This window comes from Somniosus microcephalus, chromosome 29, assembly GCF_052327205.1.
Source record: "Somniosus microcephalus isolate GS21.2 chromosome 29, FLI_Smic_1.0, whole genome shotgun sequence".
Taxonomy (NCBI): domain Eukaryota; kingdom Metazoa; phylum Chordata; class Chondrichthyes; order Squaliformes; family Somniosidae; genus Somniosus; species Somniosus microcephalus.
The window spans coordinates 42,124,719-42,146,157 of record NC_141015.1 but is presented as its reverse complement, the minus strand read 5'-3'; the positions used below and the strand labels follow the sequence as shown (position 1 = coordinate 42,146,157).

Below are 21,439 nucleotides of genomic sequence, written 5' to 3'. Positions count from 1 at the left end.
TGGATTTATGAGTGACTATCTAGTTCTGGTCTCCCCCACAAGTGAAAACATTTTCTCTACGTCGACCCTATCAAATCCTTTCATAATTTTAAAGACCTCGATTGGATCTGTTGAATTTTATTATGGCAAGAAAATGGATAGAATCTGCACCAAAAATACGAAATATTCTAATGGTCGAGTCTTTCTCTTTCACCACATGGAAGGTGCAAAAGTGGCCTCCACTGGGAGAATGATACACTGCTGTTAGAAAGTTTAATTTGCAGTCAGCGCTCGTCACTGTGTTGAACTCTGAGCAGCGTTAGTTTGGTGTCCAGGACCCGCTGTTATTTAACATTCTGAAAGTGAGTGCTGGCTCTGTGTAACGGTTGCAGGGGATGCCAAATTATTAAGAAAAAACTCTAAAAAGAAAGACTTGCATTTTTGCAGCATCTTCCAAGGCCTCAGGACGTCCCAAAGCGCTTTGCAGCCAATGAAGTACTTTTTGGAAGTGTAGTCACTGTTGTAATGTAGGAAACGTGGCAGCCAATTGCAGCTTATCAGTTGGCGCTCTCTGTACCTCTGTTTCTGACTCCATCACCCTCGCTGGCTGTTCAGTCAGGCTGCACCAGGCAATGTGAGACTTGGGCTTTCTGTTTGCCTGGAGCGGAGCATCGATCCCTACACCTGGAATGTTGCCCACTTCTGCCTCTATCTCACCCCGCTGCTGCTGAAATATTTATCCAGAACGCCAGCACGTTGAAGCCCCATTTGCCAAATGCTCCCCTTGCTGCTCTTCCCCGAGCAATGTCCTGGTAAGCTCATTGCGAAGAGACCATCAGTTAGACAGAAGCAGAGAACCTTTAAAGTGTCCACATGATGTTTCATTGAAGCGACCAAGAGTTGCTTCGAAGGCAAGTTATGATGTAGCGCGTTGCAAGAGAAAAAAGAAAGGCTTGCATTTCTATAGCGCCTTTCACAACCTCAGGCGTCCCAAAGCGCTTTACAGCCAATGAAGTACTTTTTTGAAGTGTGGTCACTGTTGTAATGTGGGAAATGTGGCAGCCAATTTGGGCACAGCAAGATCCCACAAACAGCAATGTGATAATGACCAGATCATCTGTTAATTGAGGGATAAATATTGGCACCAGGACACTGGATAGAACTCCCCTGCTCTTGTTCACAAAGTGGCCGCGGGATCTTTTACGTCCACCTGAAAGGGCAGACTGGGCCTCGGTTTAACGTCTCATCTGAAAGACAAGGCCCCGTCTACCCTCTCTGCCTGTTCCATAGAATCATAGAAATTTACAGCACAGAAGGAGGCCATTCGGCCCATCGTGTCCGTGCCGGCCGACAAAGAGCTCTCCAGCCTAATCCCACTTTCCAGCTCTTGGTCCGTAGCCTTGTGTATTACGGGCACTTCAAGTGCAGATCCAAGTATTTTTTAAATGTGATGAGGGTCTCTGCCTCTCCACCCTTTCAGGCAGTGAGTTCCAGACCCCCACCGCCCTCTGGGTGAAAAAAATTCTCCTCAAATCCCCTCTAAACCTCCGACCAATTACTTTAAATCTCTGCCCCCTGGTTACTGACCTCTCTGCTAAGGGAAACAGGTCCTTCCTATCCACTCTATCTAGGCCCCTCATAATTTTATACACCTCAATTAAGTCTCTCCTTAGCCTCCTCTGTTCCAAAGAAAATAACCCCAGCCTATACAATCTTTCCTCATAGCTAAAATTCCCCAGCCCAGGCAACATCCTCGCAAATCTCCTCTGCACCCTCTCTAGTGCAATCACATCCTTCCTGTAATGTGGCGACCAGAACTGTACACAGTACTCTAGCTGCGGCCTTATCCCATGGCACTAAACAAAGAAGAACAGGGAGTTCTTCCTGTCTCCCGGCCAGCCTCCCTCAACCAACATCTCTCTTTATATCTCCCTCTGTTCACCACTCGAGCGAAAGGCCAAAGCCAGAGAGCCCATGCTCAGTACTCGGGGCCAAGGACGATGAGCTTTGGGACATCTTGATATTGTGAAAGGCGCTGTATAAATGCAAGTCTTTCTTTAATATCCGAAGGATGCCAATCTTCAACAATGTCAGAACTGCCTCAGTTGTTGGATCGTGTGCTCCAGTCCTGCTCTGATTGAGGGGAGCTGTACTGCCAGCTGAGCCAAGCCGACATTGAGCTGGATCGGCTCCCTGCTGGCAGTGAAGCTGCCTGGCCTCAGGGCGGCGCTGCGGACCCGGTGGGTGTCGCTGCTCCTCCGGTCCGCCGGGTGTCGCTGCGCCTGGAGGACCGCCGGGTGTCGCTGCTCCTCCAGCCCGGTGAGTGTCGCTGCGCTGGGAGACCCGCCAGGTGTCGCTGCTCCTCCGGCCCGGTGGTTGTCGCTGCGCTGGGAGGCCCGCCGGGTGTCGCTGCGCTGGGAGGCCGCTCCCCGGGGGCGGGGGGAGGGGCTCCGGGAGCCCGGCCGCTTCATGTCAATCTGAATCAGTCAGTCAGTGTGTGTGTGTGTGTGTGAGGGACGGCGGTGGCGGAGAGACGGAGAGAGAAGAACTTGCGGAGCGAGCCAGCTGGAGACATGGAGGTGCGGGTAAGCGAGCGGCTCTGGGGAGCGGGTCGGGCGGGGAGTTTCTCACACACACACAGAGCGAGAGCGCTGTCCCGGCAATGGCGGCGAGCGCTCCACCGCGGGGCACACAATAGCGCGCCTCACCAGTGCTGACGTCATGTCCCGTCGTGGCTCAGTGCGCGGCGCACCCGGCCCCGAGTCTGAAGGTCGGGGTTCGAATCTCAGCCCAGACAATCCAGCACAAAATCCAGGCTGGCACTCCCAGTGACAGTGCTGAGGGAGCGCTGCACTGTCGGAGGGGCAGTACTGAGGGAGTGCTGCACTGTCGGAGGGGCAGTACTGAGGGAGCGCCGCACTGTCGGAGGGGCAGCGCTGAGGGAGCACCGCACTGTCGGAGGGGCAGCGCTGAGGGAGCGCCGCACTGTCGGAGGGGCAGCGCTGAGGGAGCGCCGCACTGTCGGAGGGGCAGCGCTGAGGGAGCGCCGCACTGTCGGAGGGGCAGCGCTGAGGGAGCGCCGCACTGTCGGAGGGGCAGCGCTGAGGGAGCGCCGCACTGTCGGAGGGGCAGCGCTGAGGGAGCGCTGCACTGTCTGAGGGGCAGCACTGAGGGAGCTGTCTTTTGGATGAGATGTTCCTCCGAGGCCCTGTCTCCTGTCCCCGGTGTCCTGGCTAATATTTATTCTTCAGTCAATATCACTAAAAACAGATTAGCTGGTCATTATCACATTGCTGTTTGTGGTAGCTTGTTGTGTGCAAATTGACTGCCATGTTTCATTGGCTGTAAAATGCTTTGGGATGACCTTTGGTCATGAAAGGCAATGTATAAATGCATGTTACTTCATAACAATAGCGAATGTTACGTTGGTGATTTAACAATTCTAGGGTGACGACACGTCCCCGTTTTCTGGGGATAGTCCTCGGGATGAGGTTTTGTGTCCCTGGGCAAACAATATCCTGGGAAGAGTTCCAGGTTCATGCAACTCGTCTCCAAATAGACTAGAGCCATAGCCGTTGGCATATATGCATCTCATACTGTTAGAGAGAATCACAGTTTCAGGTCAATGGACTGAACAGTGTTATTGTATATTATTTATAAACGGTGTCTGAATGCGCTTCAATAGTGTGACGTCACATCCGCAGTAATTATATGCATATTTATTTTCCATTTGTAGTGTGTGTGCTGCTAAAATATTTTGCCTCGCTACCCTGCACAACCTACATTTCCCGTCCTGGCTACCTTGCTGTGCTCCCACCCCCCGTCTCCCCCCGGATTGGGTTTAGAATATATGGCCACCCTAAACAATAGCGAACCTTCCATTGGTGATGTCATTACTATTCTAATTGCTTTGCTGTGGTGAGCTGGCAATACCTGGGTGTTTCAGTGACATACATGTAGGCAGGCCAGGGTAGCCAGTTTTTACACAGCATGGTCCCACGAGCAGCTCACGGGTCTTTCAGCAGTGACACAACAGCAAGTGTATGTTCTGTTCATATTTGTGATGTTTGTTTCCCTGGCGCTGGGAGCCACTGGGAGGTGGTTGGATCTAGTTGCTTAAGTAGCTTCTTAACCAGCAGAACACACCGTGAAGAGCTGACAGCTTTGCTCTGTTAGTAGCCTTCTCGCCTCTGAGTCCGAAGGTGGGATCAAGCCCCACTTCAGCATGTAATCTGGGCTGGAGTACTGAAGGAGTGCTGCATGTTTGGAGAAACCTTCTTTCGGATGAGATGCGAGACCCAATGGTGCTATTTGAAGAAGAGCAGGTCATTTGCCATCGACCAACATCATCTAACAACAAATTAGCTGATTATTGATCTCATTTGCTGCTTGTGGTACCTTTCTGTATGCAGAGTGGCTGTTTTTGCTTACAAAACAATAGTGACTGCATTTCAAAAGTAGTTCATTGGTTGTGAAGTGCTTTGGGACATCTCCAGCACATGGTAAGGTGCTATATAAATACAAGTTCTTTCTTTGTGGAATGCAGTTTGCGTTGGTGACTTCATTCCCTGTGATTCTTGTGGGATGTGTCATCTGATCGCAGCACTGAATACACAGAGAAACGGGGCAGTGGGAAATCTACATTCGTGGGCACAATTTTATTAAACGGAGTGTTTTGAACACAAGATGTTTGTCTGCAGACAATGAGTCCGGTATTGAGTTTCTTTCCTACTCTCTGCTGTGCAAATCTTCCTGGGAAATGTAAATCTGGTGTGTAACCGAGCTGCGAGTTTGGAGGCGAGCCAGTTCTTATCAAATGCACAAGAACAGTCAGCACGTGACTCTCGCTGTTTTATAACTCATCTTATGGAGGTGCAGCTGGCCTTGAACATAGGAGCAGGGAGCAGGCCATTCAGCCCTTCGAGCCTGTACTGCCATTCAATTAGATCATGGCTGAATCTGTGTCTTAACACCATTTACAACAACAACTTGCATTTATGTAGCACCTAATAACGTAGTAAAAAAGTTCCAAGGTGCTTCACAGAAACGATATCTAACAACATTTGACACTGAGCCACATGAGATTTAGGACAGGTGACTAAAAGCTTGGTCAGAGGTGTTTTAAGGAGGGGAGCGAGGTCGAGACCCGCCTTGCTTCTGTATCCCTTAATACCCTTACATAACAAAAATCTATCAATCTCAGTTTTGAAATTTTCATTTGACCCCCCAGCCTCGGCAGTTTTTTTTTGGCGGGCGGGAAAGAGAGTTCCAGATTTCCACGACCCTTTGTGTGAAGAAGTGCTTCCTGACATCACCCCTGAACGGCCTGGCTCTAAATTTATGGTTCTGGCCCCTTGTTCTGAACTCTCCCACCAGAGGGAATAGGATTTTTTAAAATTCATTCACGGGATGTGGGCGTCGCTGGCAAGGCCAGCATTTATTGCCCGTCCCTAATTGCCCTCGAGAAGGTGGTGATGAGCCGCCGCCTTGACGACCGAGTGGCTCGCTAGGCCATTTCAGAGGGCAGTTACGAATCAACCACATTGCTGTGGGTCTGGAGTCACATATTGGCCAGACCGGGTAAGGGCAGCAGATTTCCTTCCCTAAAGGACATCAGTGAACCAGATGGGGTTTTTACAACAATCCAGTAGTTTCATGGTCACCCTGACTGACACTAGCTTTTTATTCTGAGGAAGGATGTTCTTGCCATGGAGGAATTGCAGCGAAGATTCACCAGGCTGATACCTGGGATGGCAGGAATGACGTATGAGGAGAGATTGGGTCGATTGGGCTTATACTCGCTGGAGTTTAGAAGAATGAGAGGGGATCTCATTGAAACTTATAAAATTCTGACAGGACTAGACAGACTAGATGCAGGAAGGATGTTCCCGATGGCGGGGGAGTCCAGAACCAGGGGTCACAGTCTAAGGATAAGGGGTAAGCCATTTAGGACAGAGATGAGGAGGAATTTCTTCACCCAGAGAGTGGTGAACCTGTGGAATTCTCTACCACAGAAGGCAGTGGAGGCCAATTCATTAAATATATTCAAGAAGGAGTTGGATATATTTCTTAAGGCTAAAGGGATCAAGGGATATGGAGAGAAAGCAGGGACAGGGTACTGAATTTGGATGATCAGCCATGATCTCATTGAATGGCGGAGCAGGCTCGAGGGGCCGAATGGCCTACTCCTGCTCCTATCTTCTATGTTTCTATTCCAGATTTATTTAATTAACTGAATTTAAATTCCCCAGCTGCCGTGGTGGGATTTGAACTTGCGCCTCTGGATTACTAGCCCAGTGACATTACCACTATGCTACCGTAGATAGAGAGAAGCTGTCAAAGTCCCTTGATCGTCTTAAAACACCTCAATTAGCTCACCCCCAGCTCTTTACTCGAGGGAATCCAAGCCCAGTCTGCCGCTTAGTCACAACAGCAGCTCAGCTGAAATGGGGAACTCTGCGTTGGGGAATCTCGGATGCCCTGCCATCATGTTGCCTTGGTTGAATACCCGTGGCCGTGCCTTCTGTTGCCTGGGCCCTAGGCTCTGGAGTTCCCTGCCTAAACTGCTCCGCCTCGATACACCGCTTTCCTCCTTTTTAAGATTCGCCTTAAAACCGACCTCTTTGACCAAGCTTTTGGTCATCTGCCCCAATTTCTCCTCATGTGGCTCGGCGTCAAATTTTTTGTTTTCTAACACTCCTGTGAAGCACCTTGGGACGTTTTACTACGTTAAAGGTGCTATATAAATACAAGTTGTTGTTGATGATGATCCATAGGAAACAAAGGCGAGCCCTGAAAGAAAGACTTGCATTTCTCCAGCGCCTTTCACGACCATCCCAATGCGTTTTATAGCCAATGAAGCACTTTTTGAAGTGTAGTCACTTATAATGTAGGAAACGCGTCAACCAATTTACACACAGCAAGCTCCCACAAACAGCAATGTGATAATGACCAGATAATCTGTTTTAGTGATGTTGGTTGAGGGATAAATATTGGCCCCAGGACACCGGGGCGAACTCCTCCCTGCTCTTCTTCGAAATAGTGCCGTGGGATCTTTTACATCCACCTGAGAGAGCAGACGGGGCCTCGGTTTAACTCTCGTCTGAAAGACGGCACCTCCGACAGTGCAGCACTTCCTCAGTACTGGCACTGGGTGTGTCAGCCTAGATTTTTGTGCTCAAGTCTTTGGCGTGGGACTTGAACCCACAACCTTCTGACTCTGAGGCGAGGGCGCTGCCCACTGAGCCGCGGCTGACCTGCATTGCTTGGAGAAGATATTTCTATTCTGGAACGAGTTCTCGTTCAATAACACAGCACCGCGTTGAAGGTGCGGAGGGAAAATACTGTTCGACTGTATCCAGGAAGTATTGCGTAGACCAATGCCAGATTGTGCCTGCTTTCAGTTACTGCGACACAAGATGCCAGTCTTGTGTGAGCCGCTAATTGCTGTTGGTTTACCCCAGTCCAGAACTGTTGGTCTTAACCCCTAAATCGCATTTCCTGCTTTGCGTGTCATTAAGCACTCTGGGCCAACACTGATTGACACTGGGAATAGAATGCTTTTTCATTTCCTAGAATATGTATGTGGCAATGAGTCTTTTCAAAGAGTTGGTTGTATTTCAACTTCGCTGCTATATTGTTTCAAACAGGCAGTTAGGCACTTGAGGTTATTTTTAACAAGATGTGTTTTCTTAACAAAATAATTGTAACTATTTGGTATCCTTTGCAGTCAAAAGCTCAAGGGTTTTAGTACATGCTCATAGAATCTTAGAAGTTTACAGCACAGAAGGAGGCCATTCGGCCCATCATGTCTGTGCCGGCCGACAAAGAGCTCTCCAGCCTAATCCCACTTTCCAGCTCTTGGTCCGTAGCCCTGAAGGTTACGGCACTTCAAGTGCAGATCCAAGTACTTTTTAAATGCGATGAGGGTCTCTGCCTCTCCCACCCTTTCAGGCAGTGAGCTCCAGACCCCTACCACCCTACTGGGTGAAAAAGGGTCATCCCTTCCTCTCCCCACCCCTCCCTCGCGGTCACACTGTGTCTCGGTCATTCTGCTGAGCTTTGGCATCTCTCGCTGGTTGCTCCCTTTCCCTGGGACCCTGCTGTCGGATTCTGTGGCCTTGGGGCGACGACATTCCTCTGTAGAGGTGTGATCCGTCCCTCCGGGAATCTCCGCTCTTGGTGAATCCACCTTGCACACTGGTAACTGTTCCCGGACGAGCTAGCTTGAATCCCTGCTTCCTAGATCTCGGGAAACTTGTACAATTCAATGCCATTCTTCTGTTCGTCTGCCATGTTGAAAATCCAGGTATACGAGGGTGTTCGCCACACTGCTCTTTGTTCCTGCTTCTTACACTGGATAAGGACGACTACAGGTAAAGTATGTAGGAGCGCGCAGCTCTAAGTGACACTGTGTATCCACAACAAACCTTTGTTACCTTCAGTGCTCTCCTGGCCCGGCCGCCCACCTTCCACCCTCCATAAACTTCAGCTCGTCCAAAACACTGCCCGTATCCCAACTCGTACCAACTCCCCAAAGCCTTTCCACCATCCACAAGGCACAAGTCAGGAGTGTGATGGAATACTCTCCACTTGCCTGGATGAGTGCAGCTCCAACAACACTCAAGAAGCTCGACACCATCCAGGACAAAGCAGCCCGCTTGATTGGTGCCCCATCCACCACCTTAAACATTCACTCCCTCCACCACCGGCGCACCGTGGCTGCAGTGTGTACCATCTACAAGATGCACTGCAGCAACTCGCCAAGGCTTCTTTGGCAGCACCTCCCGAATCTGCGACCTCCACCACCTAGAAGGACAAGGGCAGCAGGCACACGGGAACACCACCATCTCCAAGTTCCCCTCCAAGTCACACACCATCCTGACTTGGAAGTATATCGGCCGATCCTTCATCGTCGCTGGGTCAAAATCCTGGAACTCCCTCCCTAACAGCACTGTGGGAGCACCTTCACCACACGGACTGCAGCGGTTCAAGAAGGCAGCTCTCCACCACCTTTTGAATGACGATTAGGGATGGGCAATAAATGCTGGGCTTGCCAGCAACTCCCACATCCCATAAGTGAATTAAAAAAAAAAAAAGTCTTGTTCACTCCCATGCTCGAAGTCTTGTTCACTCCTACATTGGCTCCCGGTTCGGCAATGCCTCGATTTTAAAATTCTCATCCTTGTTTTCAAATCCCTCCATGGCCCTCGCCCCCTCCCTATCTCTGTAACCTCCTGCAGCCCTACAATCTCCCCGAGATATCTGCGCTGCTCCAATTCTGGCCTCTCGCCCACCCCCCATTTTCATTGCTTCACCATTGGCGATGTTTGTTTGAGAACACTCCTGTGAAGCGCCTTGGGACGTTTACCTACATTAAAGGCGCTATATAAATGCAAGTCGTTGGTATGTTATCTTGCTGAATTTTTAAGTGCCTGTGATACGGACACGGTGTTGCTGAAAGATGCTTTGCACCTCGGCAAGTTTTACTAGATTAGAGTTCACTTTCCATTGCCTGCTTGAGCAATACTTGCAGCAGTGTTCAAAATAACCGTCTGGCCCAGATCTGGCGATGTGATAAGCAGCTGGATTTCAAGATACCTTGCTCAGTTAATTGCAAGAAAGCGTTTATTTTCTTCCTCAATTTCCTCCCCTTTTTCTCTTGACCATTGCAGGGCTATAGAGAAGGAACAGGGGAGGGGGACTAATTGGAGAGCTCTTTCAAAGAGCCGGCACAATGGGCCGAATGGCCGCCTCCTGTGCAGTATGACTGTATGAAATTGTTCCATTGTATTTTCCTGAAATGACAATTCTTTACTGGAGGGTGCGTTTTGGGAGGCTGTTGGGTCACACTGTCAAAAGTAAGGAATCTGGGTACTTGCAATTTTTATCTTTGATTAATACGAAAGTGTAGTGGCCAGTCACTAAACGTTCACTCCCTCCACCACCGGCGTACCGTGGCTGCAGTGTGCACCATCTACAAAAATCACTGCAGCAACTCGTCAAGGCTTCTTTGATGGCACCTCCCAAACCCGTGACCTCCACCACCTAGAAGGGCAGCGGGCGCATGGGAACACCACCACCTCCAAGTTCCCCTCCAAGTCACACACCATCCTGACTTGGAAGTATATCGGCCGATCCTTCATCGTCGCTGGGTCAAAATCCTGGAACTCCCTCCCTAAGCACTGTGGGAGCACCTTCACCACACGGACTGCAGCGGTTTAAGAAGGCGGCTCTCCACCACCTTCTCAAGGGGCAATTAGGGATGGGCAATAAATGCTGCCTTGCCAGCGACGCCCACATCCCAAAAATAATTAAAAGAAAAATCATGGGTTAAATGAGAAAAGTGCTTTGTGCTTGGCTGGTCGCTGTTAAGCATGTTGCAAGAGTGACAGTATAACTCTCGGACTCCGGTCCCATTGTGACTCTAAAACTTGGCTGTGTGGCCTCCTCGCTTCCGTATATCTAATTCTCTTTTGAAAGTTATTATTGAATCTGCTTCCACCACCCTTTCAGGCAGCGCGTTCCACCTCATAACAACTTGATGCGCAAAAAAATTCTCATGTTGTCTCTGGTTCTTTTGCCGATTATCTTCAATCTGTGTCCTCTGGTCACCGACCCTCCTGCCACTGGAAACAGTTTCTCCTTATTTACTCTATCAAAACCTCTCATGACTTTTTTTGTTCTCCCTTTCTAGTTCATTTTAGTTCAGATGTCAGCTGTGGCTCAGTGGGCAGCACCCTCGCCTCTGAGTTAGAAGGTTGAGTTAGAGGCGTGAACACAAAATCTAGGCTGTCACTCCCAGTGAAGTACTGAGGGAGCGCTGCACTGTCGGAGGTGCGGTCTATCGGATGAGACATTGAATCGAGGCGCCGTCTGCGTTCTCGGGTTGATGTAAAAGATCCCAGGGCACTATTTTGAAGAAGAGCAGGGGAGTTCTCCCCGGTGTCCTGGGGTCAATATTTATCCCTCAATCAACATCACTAAACATGATCTGGTCATGATCTCATTGCTGTTTGTGGGAGCTTGCTGTGCGCAAATTGGCTGCCACATTTCCTATATTACAACAGTGACTACACTTCAAAAAGTACTTCAATGGCTGTGAAGCGCTTTGGGACGTCCTGAGGTTGTGAAAGGCGCTACAGAAATGCAAGTCTCTCTTCCCTCCTGAGCATTACTGTTTTATCAGCCCCTTGCACGAGTACAGCAAGGTGCAATGCATGGGAAATGCCACTTCCAATCGGGGAGGTACAGGATTGGTGGTGTGGTTGTCATGCTGGCAAATGATTATATGGCTTCCCTGTTCAAGCTGCAGCTGCCAGTGTGAGAGGACTTTCTCCCACCTGTAATGCAAAGTTAGCGGACGCTTGTTACGATGCGTGGTGGACCTTAAGTTGATCGCAGCGACAGGAGGGTTCCCCGCACGTGCGTGTCTTAACACGTTCCAGCCCCGGCCACGCAGTTTTAATGCCAGGAAAGCGGGTGCGGGCATGTGAAGAATGGGTGGCAGTGTTTCCTCGTCGATGAAATTAATTCCATTCCAAGTTTCGGCAGTTTGGAAAATGTGGCCTTGGCTATGGGGCTACAGTTATACTGCAGCTGGTGCGAGCTTGGCTGTAGCGCACCATGACTAGAGTGACCCTCTTGGTGATGAAGCGGGGTGGGTGTTCTTTGACTGTTGGTAACCCCCCCACCCCCCCCGGTTATCGGATCGGGAATTGGCACCAGATCTGTTGCCGGTGTTCACTCAGCTACTGATTCAAGGCTGGCACCATAAAGTCTCCCTGTTTTGGGAGGGGAAGGGAAACTGCCACAGTTGTGCAGAGAGGTTGAGTGGACGAAGTAAGTGGAAAATGTTTTTCCAGAACTGTGTAAGTGTCTCCTTCTGCGTAAAGCTGCCGAACAATTCTGATAATGATTCAGAGTTCAATGCATTAACAGTTTATTTGCTAGAGTTAATCTATTGATACAAAAGTTCCATAGAAAGAACCATTGAATTGTAAATAAGGACATTTATATATTTTTTAAAAAACTATTTCCGCTGGTTGGGGAGTCTAGGACTAGGGGGCACAGTCTAAAAATGAGAGCCAGATCTTTTCAGGAGTGAAATTAGGAAACACTTCTACACACACAGGTTGGTAGAAGTTTGGAACTCTGTTCCGCAAATGGCAATTGATGCTAGATCAGTTGTTAATTTTAAATCTGAGATTGATAGATGTTTGTTAACCAATGATATTGAGGGATATGGGGCAAAGGCGGGTAGATGCAGTGTAGTTAGGTCACAGATCAGCCGTGGCCTCATTGAATGGAGGAACAGGGGCGAAATGGCCTCCTCCTGTTCCTATGGAGTATGATGTGCAGTGTAGTGTTCTGCTGCTAAGATGGCCAGGTGTCCGATTATGGCCGCCAAGTCCAATTGTTGGGTTAGAAACAGCGTCTGGTCAGTCAGAGTGCAATTGCTTGGTGTGGAAATTCGACGGTGCTTGTAACTTTCAGGCTCCAGGTCAGAAGGACCTAGCATTAAGTGACTGGCTTGCTCTGTTGTTTTGTACCTGTCGGGTGCGAGCTGTGGTGCAAGAGATGGGACCATTGCTGGCCACCTCGTTTTGTGCCCAGATCCTGGTTCTATGTATTTAAAATCTTCCATTTCTACTTTGAAATCTGACGTGTCTCAGTGAGTCGGGCTCTCGCCTCTGGCCTCTGAGTCAGAAGGCTGTGGGTTCAAATCCCACTCCAGAGACTTGAGCACAAAAATCTAGGCTGACACTCCAGTGCAGTGCTGAGGGAGTGCTGCACTGTCGGAGGTGCCGTCTTTCGGATGCGACGTTAAACCGAGGCCCCGTCTGCTATCTCTCAGGTGGATGTAAAAGATTGCATGGCACCATTTTGAAGAAGAGCAGGGGAGTTCTCCCAGGTGTCCTGGCCAATATTTATCCCTCAATCAAACAGATAATCTGGTCATTATCACAGTGCTGTTTGTGGGACCTTGCTGTGCGCAAATTGGCTGCCGTGTTTCCCACATTACAACAGTGACCACACTTCAAAAATACTTCATTGGCTGTGAAGAGCTTTGGGACGTCCTGAGGTTAGGTATATAAATGCAAGTCTTTTTGTTGAAATGAATTGCATGACTTTGATCTTCTGGATTCACACTCCACTGGACTTTTGACTCTGCTTTGGGTGACTTAAAAAGGTAAACTACGAGGATAGATTGCATAAACCTGCGTTGTATTCGCTTGAGTTTAGAAAATTGTAGGGATATCTAATCCAGTCCTGTGCCTGTATAAGTTCAGAACGCACAATCGCAAAATGCTTGCAGTTTTGTTAAAGATTAGATGTGACACAAACTCACGCCCAACACCTGAGGTTGCATGTGATGTCATCGCGGAAGAATAGTCCGTTAAAAAGAAAAAGACTTGCATTTATACAGCGCTGTTCACAATCTCAGGACGTCTCAAAGCGCTTTACAGCCAATTAGGTACCATTGGAGTGTAGTCACTGTTGCAATGTAGGAAACACGGCAGCCAATTTGCGCACAGCAAGCTCCCACAAACAGCAATGTGATAATGACCAGAATCTGTTTTAGTTATGTTGATTGAGGGATAAATATTGGCCCCAGGACACCGGGGAGAACTCCCCTGCTCCTCTTCAAAATAGTGCCATGGGATCTTTTACGTCCACTTGAGAGCAGACGGGGCCTCGGTTTAACATCTTAACTGAGAGCATTTCCGACAGTGCAGCACTCCCTCAGTACTGGCACTGGGAGTGGCGGCCTAGATTTTTTTGTGCTAATTCTCTGTGGTGGGACTCGAACCCACAACCTTCTGACTCAGAGGTGAGGGGGCTACCCACTGAGCCACAGCTGAGATCAACTTAACTCCTTCCAAATGTCTCCCTTTTCCAGCTGCCAACCTATGGCAAGGATTTTACCCCATTTGCAGCTGTTTCTGGCTGCAATACTCCATAGGCAGTTACACTCCATATCCCTTTACCCACTTTCAGTCCCAGTCCCCCTCCAGATGTCCCCAGTCCTGCCAAATCTATCCGGGTTAGCAAGGCATAAAAAGGGAAGTGAGTCTTCATCCAGTTCGGGTGATGAATGGAATCCAAATGTAAGCATTGCGTGACCAGGCCAAGTAGCAGACTGCACACGACTTCTCCACAGACACATCTTCGTCCCTTTCAGTCTTTCAATTTTACTTTGTTTTTTTAACTACAGAATGGTCTTTAAAAAAAAAAAAAAAAATAGAATATGAAGTGTTCAAAATGATGCGGGTTTTGATAAAGTAAATAAGGAGAAACTGTTTCCACTGGCAAGAGGGTCGGTGACCAGAGGACACAGATTTAAGGTCATTGACAAAAGAACCAGAGGAGAGATGAGAATTTTTTTTACGCAGCGAGTTATGATCTTGAACGCTCTGCCTGAAAGGGCGGTGGAAGCCGAGTCAACAATAACTTTCAGAAGGGAATTGGAGATGTACTTGAAAAGCAAACAATTGCAGGGCTATGGGCGAAGAACAGGGAGGAGTGGGATTAGTTGGAGCGTTCTTTCAAAGAGCCGGCACACGCACGATGGGACAAATGGACTTTTGTGCTGTGTGATGAGTAATAATTTTGTGTAAAATGGACTTCCCTTACTTGTCTCGGTGTTGAGCTCTAATAAAATGACTTCACTTAGTTTTGAAGGGATCTTTCCTGCTGATTTTACAGGCTAGAGCCTTTGGAGAAAGCCGACTATTTCTTTTTAGGGGAGAATTATGAAGGTGAACAGCGCCGTACGGATTTTCCGAAGCCTTTATTTGTTGTGTCGTGCTGTCGGGTTACTGTCTTCAGTGGATGGTTTTGATAAAAACCCACTTCCTGTGCTAACTTCATGATGTAACCCGTCGCTGCTTTGCCAACACTTGTGATGTTCTGGACCCAGACCAAGCTTGTGCAATGCAGTGTTTTGCTGGGTTTTTTAAGTGTCTGAAGCATATGCCTGTCTCTGGGCCACGAGAAGAAATCATGGACTGAGAAAATCACAAGCTTCTTTGCCCACATTGAAGTATTCAATCATTGTGAATGTGGTTTGCTGTTCAAAATAAAATTGTAAAAACAGTATCTCCCTTGTGTCGTCCGGAGTAGCTAGAATTGTGGGTATCGTTTGGCCACACAAGTTCTAGGCAGTGCCCGTCTCCAGAACAACAAAGTCCAACCACATCCCCGTGACCTTCAACAGCAACATCAACAAGTCCCCCACCGTCCACATCTTGGAGGGTCACCATTGGCTTAATCATCCATATCAAAGGCCAGGCTACAAGAGCAAGGTGATGGATGGCTACCTCCAATCTCCTGGCAGCGTCTCCACCACCTACAAAGCTCAAATCAGGAGTGCGATTGAATACTCATCGCTCGCTTGGGTGGATGCAGCTGCCACAGCGCTCAAGAAGCTCGACACCATCCAGGTCCCTCCACGGCCTCGCCCCCTTCCTATCTCTCTAACCTCTGCCAGCCCGACAACCCTCCGAGATCTCTGCATGCCAACAATTCTGGCCTCTTGCGCATCCCCTGAGGACCTACAGTCTCTGTCACAGGTGGGGCAGATGGTGGTTAAAGGGGCGGGTGGGTCGGATGCTTGGGTTGACGTGCGCTCCTTGCGCTGTTTGCACTTGGCTTCCGCTTGCTCCCGGCGAAGAGACTCGAGGTGTTCGGCGCCTTACCGGATGCTTCTCCTCCACTTTGTGCGGTCCTGGGCCAGGGATTCCCAGGTGTCGATGGGGATGTTGCACTTTTTCAAGGAGGCTTTGAGGGTGTCCTTGAAGTGTTTCCTCTGCCCACCTGGGGCTCTCTTGCCATGTCAGAGCTCCGAGTAGAGCGCTTGTTTTGGGAGTCTCTTATCGGGCATGCGGACGATGTGACCCGTCCATCGGAGCTGATCGAGCGTGGTCAAAGCTTTGATGCTGGGGATGTTGGCCTGAGCGAGAACACTGACGTTGGTGCGCCTATCCTGCCAATGGATTTGCAGGATCTTGCGGAGGCAGCGTTGGTGGTACCTCTCCAGTGCTTTGAGGTGCCTGATATACATGGTCCATGTCTCTGAGGCATGCGCTCCTGTGACGCGCCGTTAAAGGCGCCATATAAATGCAAGTTGTTTTTGGAGATGTGTCCTTGATGGTGATACAGCCTAAATGTTGTGAAGTAAACACGGCCTTGGGTCAGTCAGAGTTTAATCGTTCTTTGTTGAGGAAACTTTGGAAAAGTGAAAATAAGCTTCAGGCAGATCAGAAGCACCTAGCATTGTAACAAGCTTACTTTTGTTTTAAGGGTTAATTTGTGTTTGTAGCACACTCCCACACGAATAGAATTTGTAAAGACTTCCTGATCGTCGTGCCTATCTCCTCTTGTCACAATTTAATAATGCTTTGGTGACACCGGGAAAGTCGCGAGGTAATGCCTAAAAGATAACGGTAATTGAATGAGCTCACCTGGTGTTTACTTAGATTTCTGATTTAGATGTTGTCATCTTCAAGCGATGCACACCTACATTTTGCCAGAAGAATAATTCATTGGGGGTCATTTTAACCCCCAAAAACGGGTGGGTTGGGGTCGGGTGGGATGTTGACATTAAAAAAAAATCTCAAACCCGCCCGCTTCCGGTTTTGACTGGGGTGGGACTGGGGTGGGGGTGGGGGGTAAATATCAACCCCCTCCCAAGAGGCGGGTTGGTCATTTTAGATATTGTAATGAGGCTGGGAGCATCCCATTTAAACTGCTTTACAAGTTTAACCCTGGCCGGCCGGGTTTCTCAGGCCTCGGGGGAAACCTGGCAGCTCAAGGGAGGCGAGGACAGCTTCGGAGCGAAGATAAGTGCCGTTAAAGCACGGCTTGTGGCACTGAGCTCATGGTCTACAGAGCAGCAGTGATACCCGCCCTGCTGTCTGCCTCAGAGACATGGACCATCTACAGCAGGCACCTCAAAGCACTGGAGAGGTACCACCAACGCTGCCTCCGCAAGATCCTGCAAATCCATTGGCAGGATAGGTGCACCAACGTCAGTGTTCTCGCTCAGGCCAACATCCCCAGCATCGAAGCTTTGACCACGCTCGATCAGCTCCGATGGACGGGTCACGTTGTCCGCATGCCCGCTACGAGACTCCCAAAACTAAGCGCTCTACTCGGAGCTCCGACACGGTAAGAGAGCCCCAGGTGGGCAGAGGAAACGCTTCAAGGACACCCTCAAAGCCTCCTTGAAAAAGTGCAACATCCCCACCGACACCTGGGAATCCCTGGCCCAAGAATGCACAAAGTGGAGGAGAAGCATCCGGGATGGCGCCGAACACCTCGAGTCTCTTCGCCGGGAGCAAGCGGAAGCCAAGTGCAGGCAGCGCAAGGAGCGCACGTCAACCAAAGCACCCCACCCACCCGCCCCTTCAACCACCGTCTGCCCCACCTGTGACAGAGACTGTAGGTCCCGCATTGGACTCATCAGTCACCTGAGAACTTATTTTTAATGTGGAAGCAAGTCATCCTCGGTTCCGAGGGACTGCCAAAGAAGAAGAGGCTTGTGGGCCAGGAAGAGGAGCGGGGACACTTCCTCCCAGCCCACCAACTGTAGCTGCTTCCCATGCCCGTCATCGGACCCCCCCCCCCCCCCCCCCAACCATTGGCGACCACCCCACCCTCCCACTAACCCAGCTGCAGGCCCCTGCGGCTGTGGCTTCCTTCCGGAATGTTCCCCGCCTGTCAATCAGGCTGGCATCCGGACGGTGTGTGGGGGTGGGGGGGGAAGGTGCTCACAAGATCCGCCCCAGTCAAGATTGGGGGTCTTTGTGTTTGCCCTGCTCGTGGCCTGAACCTTCTATGAGGGAGCCCCCCTCTGATTGCTGCATGCACTGTAACAGGCGTTTATTAGTAATGTGAAATGATGGTACCTCGAGCTTGCAGTCGCCATCCACGACACGGCCCCATTCCTGTCTGCTGCACTTTTTCCAACTCCTTTTAAATGTCACAGTCACACATTTCTGTCGCACTTCAGGGGGAATAAAGTTTAAAAAGAAGCAAATGCAGCCATCTGACACGAGGCAGAACATCTAACTTTAGAGTGACCTTGCCAAATAAAGATAAAGCCAAGATTGTGATCATTTTACTGTCTCCTCGTTTTTCCCCTCTCTCTTGCTTTCCCTCTCTCTCTCTCTCTGTGTTCACTCTTGGGTTCTCTGTAAAGAGAGCTGAGACATGTCTCTGTACAGGCACAGTGCTATAGAAAGACAAATTGTTCCTGTAAATCTGGAATTAAATCAGTCCTGAACAGAATATTTCGATCTGGTTCCATGAAGGATAAATGCACTGCGCTCGGTGAGTGTACCAGGAGTTCTGCAGCGCTCTCAGGGCTTTTTATGGCGGACTTCGGACTCTTGCAGTGGAAGGCTGCTGGATACTGAGCAGATAGCAGAATGGAAGCACACTCACCTTTTCCAAATCCACAAGAGCTGTCAGTAGCTGCTTTTATCGTGGGTTTAGGAAAGACAATAAAAGGACTTGCATTTCTACAGCACCTTTCACTGTCGGCCGTGGCCCAGGGGGCAGCACCCTCGCCTCTGAGTCAGAAGGTTGTGGGTTCAAGTCCCACTCCAGAGACTTGAGCACATAAAGCTAGGCTGACACTCCAGTGCAGTGCTGCGGGAGTGCTGCACTGTCGGAGGAGCCGTCTTTCGGATGAGACGTTAAACCGAGGCCCCGTCTGCCCCCTCAGGTGGGTGTAAAAGATCCCGTGGTACTATTTCGAAGAAGAGCAGGGGAGTTCTCCCGAGGTATCCTGGCCAACATTGATCCCTCAACCAAGATCATTAAAATACAGATGATCTGGTCATTATCGCATTGCTGCTTGTGGGAGCTTGCTGTGCGCAAATTGGCTGCTGCGTTTCCCATATTACAACAGTAACTACTCTTCAAAAGTACTTCATTGGCTGTAAAGCGCTTTGAGACGTCCAGTGGTCGTGAAAGGCGCTATAGAAATGCAAGTCTTTCTTCACAACCTCAGGACGTCCCAAAGCGCTTTACAGCCAATGAAGTACTTTTTTTGAAGTGTAGTCGCTGTTGTAATGTAGGAAATGCAAATAGACAATTTGCACACAGTAAGGTACCACGGGATCTTTTATGTCGACCTGAGAGAGCAGACGGGGGCCTCGGTTTAATGTCTCGTCCGAAAGGCAGCACCGCCGACCGTGCAGCACCCCCTCAGCACTGCACAGGGAGTGTCGGCCTGGATTATGGGCTCAAGTCTCTGGAGTAGGACTTGAACACACGACCTTACGACTCTCAGGCGAGAGTGCAGCCCACTGAGCCACGGCTGAGTGGCTCTGATGTGTGGATCTCTTGTAAGTGGCAGTATTCCCTTTAATCGGGTTATCTCAGTCGCTCAACTAATGCGGGGTTGAGACCCGGTCTGATTGCACCAATACAAACGGTAAATCCTCCACAAATCAGCTTGTGAAAACCGAGAAGGAATTGCAATGGATAAGGGGTAGAAAGTGAAGGAGCACTTTTAATGTCAGATATTCCCATTCTCATAGTTTTTGCAGCGATAATATTCTTTTAGGAATGAAAATATGCTGCACTGATCTAATCATCGGGATCATTGTGCAATGTGTTTTTACATATTGAAGGAAAACAGCTGTTGCTGAGGCATACACGGAATGTTTATGGGTCACTGAGTCAAGCTATGACTAGGAAGATTATGCGGGTACAGTGGTCACCAGAATGGTGGTTGAATCGAGGCCTGTGGTGTAACGAGGAATTGCCTGTGTTTTGCAGTGACTGCGCTCATTGCTTGGTCAGTGTTGTTTTTGGTCTTCGACCCGTCCTGACCAGCCTCCAGCTCCCATCGGCCACGAGTTCTCGCTGTTGACTGTCTCACTGCACAAATGTGCTGGGCTTTGAGAAGTGTTTTTTTGAAAAGAAAGACTTGCATTTATACAGTGCCTTTCACGACCTCAGGTCGTCCCAAAGTGCTTTACTTTTGAAGTGTAGTCACTGTTGTAATGTGGGAAATGCGGCAGCAAATTTACACACACCAAGCTCCCACTAACAGCAATGTGATTATAACCAGATAATCTGATTTTTGTGATGTTGATTTGAGGGATGGATATTGGCCCCAGGACACCGGGGGAGAACTCCCCTGCTCTACTTCGAAATAGTGTCGTGGGGTCTGAGAGGGCAGACAGGGCCTCGGTTTAACGTCTCATCCAAAAGACGGCTCCTCCGACAGTGCAGCACTCCCTCAGCACTGCACTGGAGTGTTGGCTGAGATTTTTGTGCTCAAGTCTCTGGAGTGGGACTTGAACCCACAACCGTCTGACTCAGGCGAGGGTGCTGCCCACTGAGCCACAGCTGACACTTTGGATGAAGTGTTGGTATTTAATAAAGATTTTAAAGGAACTGGCACATTCTTGGCCTCATTTTGATGCTTTTATTGGCACTATGCTGCTGTACAGTTCCTGCATGCAGGTTTCGATTGTTCCTTTCAGATTCCTAGCCTTGTCCCTCCAGTTAGACCATCCAGTGGCCTATGTACCAAGTTTGATTTTTTACATAAATTCTAAGAGGTCTAGAACTGCAGGTCCCGGGTGTAGTGTATGTGCTTTAAGTCAGAACTACTTTTTACACCTCCTGTATACTGTAGTACCGGCAGTGACCACACCGGTATATAAGCTGTGCGCATGCCTCTGTACCCCAGTCTAGAGATTTCCCTCCTCCAGTAAAGGCCTGTTATTTGTTTATGTACAGCATCCGTGTAATTATTTATCCACTGAACCACGGATCTAACACCGGGTTTGACTCCTGGTCTGTATGGAGTTTCCAAATCCCTCCATGGTCTCGCCTCTCCCTGTCTCTAGCCTGAAGAGAGAGAGGTAGAGAGGCGGAGAGGTTTAGGGAGGGAATTCCAGAGCTTAGGGCTGCAGGCACGGCCGCATTGGAGGAGTGAAGGTATCTTGGGCGGGGGGGGGGGGTGGTGGTTGTAGGGCTGGAGCAGGTTACAGAGATGGGGAGGGGGGGGGGGGGAGGCCATGAAGGGATTTGAGCACAAGGAAGAGAATGTTAAATTTGAAGTGTTGTCTGACCAGGAGCCAATGTTGGTCAGTGAGCACAGGGGTGATGGGTGAACGGGACTTGGTGCGAGTTAGGACACGGGGCAGTGAGCACTGGGGGTGATGGGTGATCGGGACTTGGTGTGAGTTAGGACACGGGGCAGTGAGCACAGGGAGTGATGGGTGATCGGGACTTGGTGCGAGTTAGGACACGGGGCAGTGAGCACAGGGGTGATGGGTGATCGGGACTGGGTGCGAGTTAGGACACGGGGCAGTGAGCACGGGTGATGGGTGATCGGGACTTGGTGCGAGTTCGGACACGGGGCAGTGAGCACAGGGGTGATGGGTGATCGGGACTTGGTGCGAGTTAGGACACGGGGCAGTGAGCACAG

General features: G+C 49.6%; 1 protein-coding gene across 3 annotated transcripts in view; it reads left to right on the top strand.

The window, feature by feature from the left end:
• The first annotated feature begins 2,399 nt into the window (after positions 1 to 2,399).
• Positions 2,400 to 21,439, top strand: part of sgpl1 (sphingosine-1-phosphate lyase 1) — a 77,827-nt gene continuing 58,787 nt past the window's right edge. For 2 of the 3 annotated variants that reach the window (XM_085970686.1, XM_085970684.1), the window contains exon 1: positions 2,410 to 2,564. In XM_085970686.1, coding sequence (XP_085826812.1) covers positions 2,553 to 2,564 — 12 coding nt within the window. In that variant the 5' untranslated portion in view covers positions 2,410 to 2,552. Of the gene's footprint in view, positions 2,565 to 21,439 lie in introns of all 3 variants that reach the window. The other variant, XM_085970685.1, reaches the window with a different exon arrangement.